This window comes from Dysidea avara, chromosome 14 (assembly GCF_963678975.1).
Source record: "Dysidea avara chromosome 14, odDysAvar1.4, whole genome shotgun sequence".
In the NCBI taxonomy this organism is placed as follows: Eukaryota; Metazoa; Porifera; class Demospongiae; order Dictyoceratida; family Dysideidae; genus Dysidea; species Dysidea avara.
In genome coordinates, this window is record NC_089285.1 from 10,406,019 (window position 1) to 10,417,487 (window position 11,469).

At 36.8% G+C, this 11,469-nt stretch overlaps 2 protein-coding genes across 4 annotated transcripts; one reads left to right on the forward strand and one right to left on the reverse strand.

Annotated features, from left to right (window-relative positions):
- Positions 1 to 540: 540 nt before the first annotated feature.
- On the reverse strand, positions 541 to 8,851 carry LOC136244332 (macrophage receptor MARCO-like). Of its 2 annotated transcripts, XM_066035906.1 has the most exons (4): positions 3,522 to 4,187; positions 2,338 to 2,590; positions 1,482 to 2,028; positions 541 to 740 (listed from the first exon to the last, which is right to left on the reverse strand). In XM_066035906.1, the coding sequence occupies exons 2-4, from the start codon at positions 2,509 to 2,511 to the stop codon at positions 631 to 633; spliced, it is 831 nt and encodes a 276-aa protein (XP_065891978.1). In that variant the 5' UTR covers positions 2,512 to 2,590; positions 3,522 to 4,187; the 3' UTR covers positions 541 to 630. The 2 variants fall into 2 exon arrangements, with proteins under 2 accessions (XP_065891978.1, XP_065891979.1); XM_066035907.1 differs by lacking the exons at positions 2,338 to 2,590; positions 3,522 to 4,187 and adding an exon at positions 8,786 to 8,851.
- Positions 8,852 to 8,989: 138 nt separating this feature from the next.
- LOC136244672 (uncharacterized) lies at positions 8,990 to 11,171 on the forward strand. 2 transcript variants are annotated; one of them, XM_066036219.1, is made up of 3 exons: positions 8,990 to 9,027; positions 9,257 to 9,932; positions 9,988 to 11,171. In XM_066036219.1, exons 2-3 carry the CDS (start codon positions 9,262 to 9,264, stop codon positions 11,015 to 11,017), a joined length of 1,701 nt encoding a protein of 566 aa, XP_065892291.1. In that variant the 5' UTR covers positions 8,990 to 9,027; positions 9,257 to 9,261; the 3' UTR covers positions 11,018 to 11,171. The 2 variants fall into 2 exon arrangements, with proteins under 2 accessions (XP_065892291.1, XP_065892292.1); XM_066036220.1 differs by having other exon boundaries at positions 8,994 to 9,090.
- Positions 11,172 to 11,469: the final 298 nt, after the last annotated feature.

Below are 11,469 nucleotides of genomic sequence, written 5' to 3' on the forward strand. Positions count from 1 at the left end.
AATTCTGAATTCAGTCAACTAAAATACAGTGATTTTCTAATAAGCTGTCCAATTTAACTATTATGATATTTTTGGTCATGTGACCACTATTTGTATGTTTCTGTGTGTTAAACTTATGCTGATACCCAATGCTACAAGCAATCCAATAATAAATTAGCACTCGTTTGCTTTATCTTAAAGGTCAGTCTGTGTGAAAATTACCAGAAACAACAAAAGGAAGCACCTTCCTATTTTGAGCTGGAAACCCTAGATTAGGGATCAAAGAACAAAAAAGCAGGGAAACAAGGGAACAGCTAAAAAGTTATATACCTGCAGATATACTAGTGGACATGCATCTAATCTCTACTCTTCAGTCTATAACTGAATTAGGGATTAGATGCCCACTAGCATATCTGTAGGTATAGGCAACCTCCCTTGTTTCACAACTTTTTAGCTGTTCCCTTGTTTCCCTGCTTTTTTGTTCTTTAATCCCTTAATTTTCCTTCTACTTGTAGATAGCTATAACAATTAAAACTTTGATTACACTTTCATAACTGTCTTTTTAGAGGTTGCAATTTTAATGTTAAATGTACAGAATTCGATCATCTTAATTATATTCTATTTGTTCATGAGCAGCTGTAGCAGTAGCAATTAGAATTCTTGTGGTGGTGGCTGAATGGCACGACCTCCATTTCCTGCTCCTCCTCCACCTCCTATTCGAGGGCCCTGGGGTCCTATTGGTCCCTGTGGTCCTTGACTTCCTGTAATGGTGAAATATTTGTACAAAATTGAAAGATATACTGTATATATATTGTGGTTTAATACAGCTATATATGATTGTATAAAAATGAAGGCTTTCCACCTTTCCTACATGTAGCTATGTTAGAGGCTGCATGCTGGCAGATCCAGGAGCTGGCATGCAGGAGAGGGGCACAAACAGGCTAAGTTGTAGGGAGAGCAGATTCTCTTGCTAATTGCTCTATTTTTTAAGCAGCAAGGATCACTTCTTAGTAGGTTGATTTTTGTCATCATGGCCTTTGCAGATGATTGTTAAGTCTAGTAAGTATAAAGACTTAAACATGATAATTATTTTAGAGGCACTTAGTGCAGTATGAAGGTAGCATTTCAATCAAAAGAAGTAGCTATGGCTCTTCCACAGAGGGGGAATTTGCCCCAAATGCCCCATCCTGGATCCACCATTGTATGCATAGCCAGTGTTAATTGGGGCAATTATTTTTTAAAAGTAACTCGTTACATATTACATTTACTTGCAACTAAAACTGTTTAGTTACAGTTACATATATTACCCATAAAATAAAGTAGCTATAATAATATTGCATATTATATTACTTTGTGTCCACAGCCTTAAGCTGTCATGTGTGCAACTACTGACCACTTTATCACATGACATGATTGCGTTGTTGGAGAATGCGTCAATCTTTTGAAATACAGCAGTAATTCAGTGTTTCGTTGTATAACAAAATAATAATTATATGTTACACCTTTTTGTCCTTTGTCTCCTTTCACTCCTGGTAGTCCCATATCACCAGGCTCTCCTTTAGCTCCAGTTTGTCCTGTCATTCCGGTATCCCCTTTTTGTCCAGGTGGTCCAACTATTCCAGTATCACCTGTTCCTCCTTTCTGCCCTGGTGGTCCAATAGGTCCAGTTTCACCAACTTGACCTACTTGTCCAGGGGGTCCAACGGTTCCAGTTTGACCTGTTTCTCCAGTGTGTCCTGGCGGTCCTGTATTTCCAGTTTGTCCCTTTGGTCCTTGAAGCCCTGTTGATCCAGTCTCTCCTTTTTGTCCCGGTGGTCCTGTATGGCCTTTTGGTCCTGCTAAACCCTTGTTTCCAGTTTGGCCAGTATCTCCTTTCTCTCCAGGTAGCCCAGTCTCCCCTTTCTGTCCCTTCAGTCCCATGCCTCCTTTAATCCCTCTCCTTCCTCTAACTCCTCTCCTTCCTTGTTGACCACGGGGACCAGGTGGACAATAACAATCTACCAAGTCTCTTCTCACAACATCATGAGGGGTGTCTCCTTTATTATATATCTGAATTAATATATTCACAAATTTGTAGTGGTTAGTTTTATACATGTGCGGCTAGATTTTATAATGTATACTTATGCAGTCGTGAACAGTTACTATACCACGACAATAGTTATAATGCATGCACATGTGAAACTAAGTATAATAGTAATTCTATAAAAATAAACCTTATCCATAATGAAATTGTCACGTGTCAAAATATATACTGCACCAAACAAGGCAAATCCATTTTTATACACAATATATACTCGCACAGTTATGCGACATAGTTGCACGTGCAGGCATTACATCCAATACGCATGAAATCTTTACTTTAACTTGTCCTTGTAGTTTCAATAGCAACTTCTTGTCCAGCTCTACTTGTTGTTGTAGTAGGTAAATTGATGACTGGAAATACCAAGTCACCCCAAAGAGCAACACCAAGGTGCCAACTGACAACACTACACTGACCACTAAGCTGACATTTCTCTCAGTAGTACTAGTCATCTTGATGATTGTACGTAGTTGTGTAATGATTGGAATAGCTTTTATAGGTGAAATGCAAGAATCTCCCAAATCATGTCAGCTGCAACAGAAGTTCAATAATCTTTCTGCTACCATATGAATTAGGGCAGTTAAAGATGAAAAGCCATTTGTGTAAAGTTAAACAAATCTAACAACGATTGAGGAATAGCAAATTTATAGTCAATTAAATCATTTTGAGTAGCTATATAGTGATGCACTGATTGATTGTAAAACTAGTTTAGTGGCCAAATTTCTGTTATTGGTTATTGCAGTACTAGTTGTCTTGTCTGATTAATTCTATACTAACCTAAATGGCTGCAGTATAGTTGAGATGAAAATGTGACCAGATTTGCGAAAAAGTATTATACATACAAGCAAACAAAATGATGTAACACTTGACTCCTTATACTGATTAACTTTCTCTCAGTATCAAAATGTAGCCAGATATTGTAGCTGCACTCATGGAAAACTTCAGGCAACTGTACGCCATGATCAAAAGTTATGAAGCTTCAAAGTTCAAAAAATGGGTCACATTTTGTGTGTACAAAAGGTACCTTTTTGCAAATCTAGTCTCAAATATGTTGCAATATTACATAAACCAAGAGTTCATGAATGAACTCTTGATAAAACTTGTAGATATAGCTAACCATCACGCCAGCTATCAGTAATGACCATTATTGTGTAAATTCCATAGATAACCAGATCTCTTATTGGTGTATCGCCAATCATGCAACTATGTATAGTATTGTTTATATTACAGTGTGAAAAACTGCTGTCAATGCCACACAACCTATATAGACATGACCATCATCTTGAGTTTTAGAGCAACTACATAGACAGCTTTGCCATAAATTAAATTTGGTAAATTATGGTAATCGATAATTTTTATCTGAACTGCCAAAAGATAGCTTGATGTGGTTTTGAAGAGTGATCATGAAGTATTGTAAAAGCACACACATACATGCATATCACTACACCATACAACTTTGTACCTTTAAGGCCAGTAACTGTCATCCTTCTTCATGGCTGCTATTTTGTCATAACTGGATGTATAATTGGCTTAGTAGTCATGTAATCAAATTATTGGAAAAACTACAAGCACACAATAAGAATGCAGAATTTCCTTCCATTAGATGGTTCTTTTGAGACCATCTGGCATTGGATAACTTAAAATGCACATTCCCAATGATGTTTGTGAAAAATTTCACACATCTAATCAACACCTTTTATACAGTATGTACATTGATAAACAATCAATTTATTACTCTCCCTGGGGCCACTATAGATCTGCAAGAAGGCTAAAGTCTGTAAAGCAGGAAGTCAGAAACATGACACTAAAAACTCTGTTGAACATTTCCACTCGCCATTTTCTCTCTGAGCATGCACTAATTACAATATGTGCGAGTATACAGAATTATTAACTGACAGCTGCTAACTTTAATTATAGCTTGTTACCACAATGACTGTGTTCCTTTCCTGGCCTACCAATGCCATGCCCTTGGTGCATTTTCTATGTATAACCAGCATAGTAAGTTAACGGGAATTATAAAGAACTCTGCATGTGTTACTTGCTCCCAGACACTCCTATACAAATATAGGAGTAACTATATTTATTACAAATATAGGAGTTCAAATATATAGGAGTTCTTCCAAATCAATTGAACCACACACAATCTACTGAAACACATCACTTTTAGTATAATCCAATAAATGTATAAGTATGTGATAAGCAGACAGTAAATATGATGATAACTTGGGCAGTTCATTTCTAATACCAGTATCTATAATACATAGGCTGCATGTGTAGATGTGTTTCATCATAGTAATATTCATAACCCAATACATTTATGAGCCTTTTAGTGCACTTCAGTGATGCATAACATTTGGTAAGTTCATTGAATAAAAATTGTTCAGTATTTGTTGAATAGGGACATACGTAAATAGATGTATGGCTTATGTGATGCCAGGGCTTACTGACAGTATAGGTCAATTACATCATCTTAGATCCTTCGTGTAATTTAGGCTTTTAGTGAATTTGTACTGCAGATTGTATAACCTTCCTTTTACTTGGCGGTGTAAGTTTTGGTAAACAAATGTGACCTGATCTTGGAAAACCTACCTTTTTGGCACATTGGTCAATTTTCTGTTTTATAGCTTAAATGAGGTACAACAATTCAGTTAATAATGACAATTTAGGTGAATTTGGTGCCACTTGGTCTTGGCACAAAATTCGCCTGAATTGTCGTTATTAAAATTTTTACCATTAACCTACCATCACAGCCATTTCTAGGCTGCCACCTTGGATTTCACATCTTTTTTCATCATGGCCTTTTTGGGACCGCATCTTTTTTACAGCTTGGCTGTTAAATATATATACACATATGTACACACACACGTGAGGCCTTCTGCCACTCAACCACTACACTGTGACTCCAACAGTATTTTATTTGGGTCATAAATGGGCCAACCAAGGAGGGCATTTAGCAGAGTGGTAGAGTGCAAATGTTGCATCATATGTGATACAATTATCAAACTTTCCACATAAATTGTACCAGTCTTGATACATATATTATTAATTGATATAGTGCCATCGTAGATTTTACCTTTCGTGACTTTTGTAGCCATTTTTATACTGAAAATTCATCATTATTGTTTTATTTCCCTGAGGCATTATTTTACACTGTTAAAGCATCGTTCAAATTAAAGGTCTTGCTGAAAGAAACAACCTAGTTTTTATATGAATTCAATAGGTGATTTCATTCCAAAGTTATAATAATTTATATTAGCCATGAAATTCTATAAAGTTTACTATCCATTGGTAATTTACACCCTAAGGGCAGCAATGTTTTATATAAAGTAATCATAACTTTGCAGTGGAGCAAACAAAAGAACAAAAGTCGTATTGTTACATAGAACAATACCTTTAATTTAAAAGCATGGTTTAACATTAGACAGATAACTAACAAAGCTAACAGTATCAAAGGATTTTTACAACGTAACCTTCATAGCTGCCCAATCTCGGTCAAAGTGAGTTGTTACAAGTCACTTATTAAACCAATCTTAGAGTATGCCTGTGTGGTCTGGGACCCCTATACACAAAAGGATATCTTAGCTATTGAATCAGTTCAAAGACGGTGTGCGAGGTTTGTGTATAATAATTATTCTTCATATGCAAGTGTCACAAACATGTTACAAAATTTGAATTGGCCACCTCTGGCTCACTGCAGAAACCAGTTGAAAGCGATCACAATGTTTAAGATCATGCACCAATTAATAGATATACCGGCTGATACCATACTCATGCCAGCTCCATCTAACTACTCTCTACGAGGTCATTCAATGAGGCTGTTACAGCCAAACACAAGAGTAAACTCATACCTTAACTCATTCTTCCCTTCAAGTATAAAGATTTGGAATAACTTACCCACCGACCTCATCACCTGTTCAAGTTTAAAGCAAGGCTAGCTGAACATCAATTAACCACATAATTAATTTTGCTGATTTATTATCTGTGCTTGTATATACTCTTTGTAAGAGGTTTTGCACAGTAAACAATAATAATAATAATAAACAGTGTAAAATAATACCTCAGGGAGACGAAGACAAAAATGATGAATTTTCAATTCAAAAACAACTGTAAAGGTCGCCAAAGGCAAATCTGCAGAGGCATTATATCAAAAATAAATGTCACCAGGAGTACTATTTGTGTGGAAGGTTTTATAATTGTATCACAAAGTGCACAAAATGTTCCCTTTTTGCACTACATATGCCACTCTACTAATATGGGCACTTTTTACGTTGGAAAAATATATAACTAGCTACTTATTGTTGGGAAATTAAATGTACAATAATATTATATAATTTACACAGGTGTTACAGTATAGTACATCAGCACACAGATATACATGGCTGTCAACCTCCATGCAAGCTCTGAAATCTTGATAACTATAGTTTTGAGTTTCATCATATAATTATCAAGACTGTAGTGTGTTGTATGGCCCAAGAAGAGGGCACGTTACACCAGTATATATTTATATGCTATGGACAGGATCACAGGAAGAACAATACTGCAATTTTCATGCATACATATCTCCATGAAAATCGGACAGTTTTTGCTTTGGAAATGCCCTCCACCTTCGTAGACCACATACCAAATTTGAGCAAAATTGCTTCAAGCATTCCCAAGATATGAGCCTTTTAATTTCTTTATTCTTCTTCTGCTCATTTTTCTTCGTCTTTACACACACTTACAAAACCTGCTATAGATTACAAATTCATTGCTTAATTACCTTGAAATTTGGCACACATAAGATGGATTTAAAGGCAAAATCTTGGCACAAGGCTAACACTCATGCTGTAAGTAGCCTCAAGACACTCCCTGAGTGCTGTATTTTTATCATACACACTAGCATAGATGGTGCTTAAGTGTAATTATATTGTGCTTTCTGATAGTCTTGCTTGGAACATTTATCTCAACTATATATCCAAACCACTTCAATTTTCAGTGATATAAGGCTATCAGTAAATGTATTTCTAGTCATAGGTAGAATTAGTTTGGCTATAGTTTTAGCAATTTACAATGCCACGTATGTGACTAGTTGCTGTCTGAGTGGGGTTGTTTTCATAACATTCATTACATAACTGTACAGTCTGTATCTTCTACATATGTGACCGGATGTGCGAAAAGGGGTCTTCCACACACATCCAATTCTATGAAATTGGAAGACCATAACTTAGTGTTCAAGTAACACATAAAGCTGAAGTTTACTCCATCCATTAAAGCTATGTTGATATTCACTGCTGACCAAATTCCAAGTCATTGTGATCTGAAGTTATGGATTGTCAAAGATGGTAAATTGGATTTGTGTGGAAGACCCCTTTTCGCAAATCTGGTCACATAGCTATATGCTCAAGTGTAATGCATATTCCAAATGTCTACATAACCTTTATGACACATACAGTATAGTTTTGTGAATAATTGGCTATACAGTATGCTGGAACATGAAAAAACTTGTGTAATGAAAAATATATAATTTTTTATTACTTGCAGAAGGAAGTGTGATGATGTAGTATGAACTAATAATATTGTGAAAAATTAGAGTTATTATCTACTTTACCAGTTAGGCACTGGAGGGTGTACACAGAAGGCAGAGCCTGTTCGAGGTGTTTACCCATAGCCTAGGAGCCTAAGCAAAAATCTTTGAGCTAAATATCCTTTTTGCTGAAAACATTATTGAAATCCAGTGAAAAAGTCATTGGTTTTTTGCTATTCATGAAAAATGGATATTTCATTATACTTTTACAATATTTTCAATGGTTAGTTCACAATTACTAAAATGTAATTTCATTATTGAATTTAAATAACTTCTTGCAATGAACACAAAATTGATTTTCATTACATCTTCCTTCTACTGGTACTAAAATCTGTAAATTTCAGTTCCTTGTTCATCATATTTTCAAAACAAAATGTTCCAGTATAGAATATACTGCATGGAAAATACACTACTCGGGGGCACTTAATTTGATCCTCCCATGCATGCAAAGTATATAAAATATTTGAGTGAGCATCATGGTAATGATAGTAAGCAGTTTACTATTATTTGCTTTATTTGGTAATTTGTGGAGGACGTATATGGATCGCAACTCAGAGTTATTATTAAGTTTGTTGTGCAGTCGGTTTAGTAACCTGTACTTCCATATAGGGTATGTTATTACATTACGTTAACCAAACTAGCATGCACTAGCCGTTTACACAACAGGTAGAGCAGATTAACAACTAAGGGAATGGCAGGAAGATATTTTTGTGGCAAATCTTGTGGTTAAAATTTCATCATGCAAAGTGTTCCTTTTGATTAGTACAGAATAGTAATACGCGGACATCAACATGTGAGACCTATTTAGAATCGTACGACTAAACTTTTCTTGTATGATTGGAATCTCAAGATTATTGAATAGTCTAGTCTATATCACTTCTTGGAGGCAGGTTCTAAACTTTCAAAATTGCAACAATCTTTTAGCAAAGTTTCACTCTCCACTAAAACATACAAACCCTATAAATATTTGACTGTAACGTAATTCCCTTTGCTGTGACAATTATCACAGGGAATCAGCTCCATTAACAATTAACTGCAGCATCATCAATCATTATATATACCGTAATAAAGTCAGGTTCCATTACATGCCAAACCTTCTCTACAACATATAATATCAATTGCACATTGCACAGCTGTCACACTTATAGTTAAACTAAACTTACTAAGTAAGGAGCAGCAGTAGCAAGGTATAGTATACGAATCATTTATATACCTGAACTTCCTGTATTGTATTTCCAGTAGATAAATTACATAACACAATACACATGTCCATAAGAGTGCATGCAGCATTGCATGCACTTCAACAAGTCACATGCATGCAAGCCATATAAATATACACTACTTATAGCATTTATGTGTACACTTAGCTTGGATTAAACCAGTTGTTTCTTCCAGTTAGCTGCAGGTTAGTAACTACATAGTTTACTATAGTTGTAGACAATTTAGGCAGCAGCTTAGAATATAACAGGTAAATATGAACTTACTAATAATGAGTGTATAGGACAAAGATATAAAGCTTATGAAAATTTAGCCATGACAGGAAACAAATTAATTATCCTCTTGCTGTATGTATCATTGGAACCATTATAAACTCTGCTAGGATTATTTGTTTACTTTCTGGTGTACATTTACAGATGTGATGGACTCTTCAGCACCTAAGTATGGGTACCCTTTACCCGGCAAGCAGAATACTACACCACAAGAGGTGATGACACAAATGTTCTTTGTTCCTGATGATGAGTGGGAAAGAATCTGCCAATCAGGAGAGTTTGACTATGTCGTCATTGGATCTTCTTACTGTGCACTGGGCTTCATTACTAAGGTGGCAGAGAACAATCCTAAGGCAAAAATCCTTGTGCTTGAACAAGGGCAGTATTTCCACCCCACCCATTTTCAAAATCTACCTCCAGCTTATATACACACATGGAGAGGAGCATCAGAGACTTTTCCCTGGAGCATCACAAAGAAGACTCACCAAGGAAAGTACATTAAATGGCAACATGGAATGAACAATTTTCTGGGTGGTCGGTCGCTGTTTTGGAGTGGATGGACTCCTGAACCTACTGATGAAGAGATGGAATACTGGCCTCCAAAAGTTATCGATACTGTCCATAAATACTTTGGTGAAGTCAGAGAGCTACTGGACGTTGTTTCTGCAGATAAAATCTTTATGACAAGCCACCCTGCCAAACCTGTGTATGGGAAATTACAAGAAACACTTCAGCTGGCACTTGGCAAAGTATCAGATAATGTTGACACCATTACCAGAATGATTCCAGGACCACTGGCTGTCAAAAGCAAAAGCCATAGGTAAGGATAGTTATGTACTTTGACAAGTGTATTAAGGAAACGTATTGATTAATAGGTACCAAGACTTTGAGAAGCATGCAGTCCCAGAAAAACTCCTGGATATAATCCTGACAAAATGTAGCTCTGCAGATAAGGCCCCGTTAAAGGTACGCATCAACTGTACTGTAAAGAAAATTCTACATGATGGGAAAAAGGCTACTGCTCTGGAAACCAGTCAGGGTAACTTCAAGCTTAGTAATGCTAAACTGGTCCTAGCAATGGGCACACTACCTCCTACAACACTGATGCTTAACTCATTCCCAGAGAGCCAGTTTCCACAACTTGTCAACATTGGAGAACGTTACACATGTCACTTCATCACTGGTGTTACTGCCCGACTACCACGTAGCATCCTTGATCACAAATCAGAGCTTGGTGACTTAGAAATGGCTGCAATGTATGTGGCAGGAGTGAGCAAGAAATCTAACCACCAGTTCCATCTCCAGATGGCAGCCATGAGTGACACAGATCCCGTCAAAAATGCTAAAGATGCTTTCCAGTTTTATCCTGACATAGCCGCCTTTCCTACTGCAGACCAGCTGTCAGCTTCCACCAAACACGCAATCATTGCATGTGCCACACTTGGACAGCTGGATCACCACAACAAAGAGAACTGGTACCGACTGAATGATGGTGATGATATCACTACCAATGCCACCTTACAGAGTGTTACAAACAAAACTGATGAGGAATTATGGGACGCTATGGACGACGCTACATTCCAAGTAATTGAACAGGAGATAGCATCTGGAGCAAACCATGTAGAGTACTGGCACCCTGAAGGGAGTTCTGGCAGCTGGAAGAAGACCAGGCCAACTGCAGAAATGATACGTGTACCAGCCACTGTCCATGAAGCATCCACAATGTGGATGGGAGGAGATGATGATAAAAAGGCACCAGTTGGTTTAGACTATCGTCCCAGAGGAGTGGAGAATGTGTACATCACTGGTGCATCTCTGTACCCAACTGGTGCATCCTGGAATCCAACTGGTGTAATGGTGGCCTTAGCTATGCACCTAGGAGATATTCTTGAGCCTAAGAAATAACCGACAGATTTGAAGAACAAGACTGCATAATATTATTTGATTTTGAGATTGTATATGAACACAATTATAGCTAGCCAACTACTAGCATTATCATAATTGAATGCATGTGTTTGTAAAGTTATTACCTGATTTTGCTACACCTTATTAACTTTTATTTTTTATCACAGAAAAACTATTGTGGGAAAGTGCTGATCATAGTGGGAAATTGGTGCACGTTCCGGCCCAATGTGGAAAATATTCCAGTAGTGTTGAAACAATTGTTGTGTACTAAACAGCAACTCTAATCATTGTTGTATCCACAAACAACTCCATACTTATATTTTCTGTACCTTCAAATATATTTACTAGCAATGCCGGAGTTATGCACCAATTTCCTGCGACAAGTTTAAATATGATTGCTGTATGTATGGTGGACCCCTAGTCAGCTCAGTAGCTGGCACAGAGGAAATTAA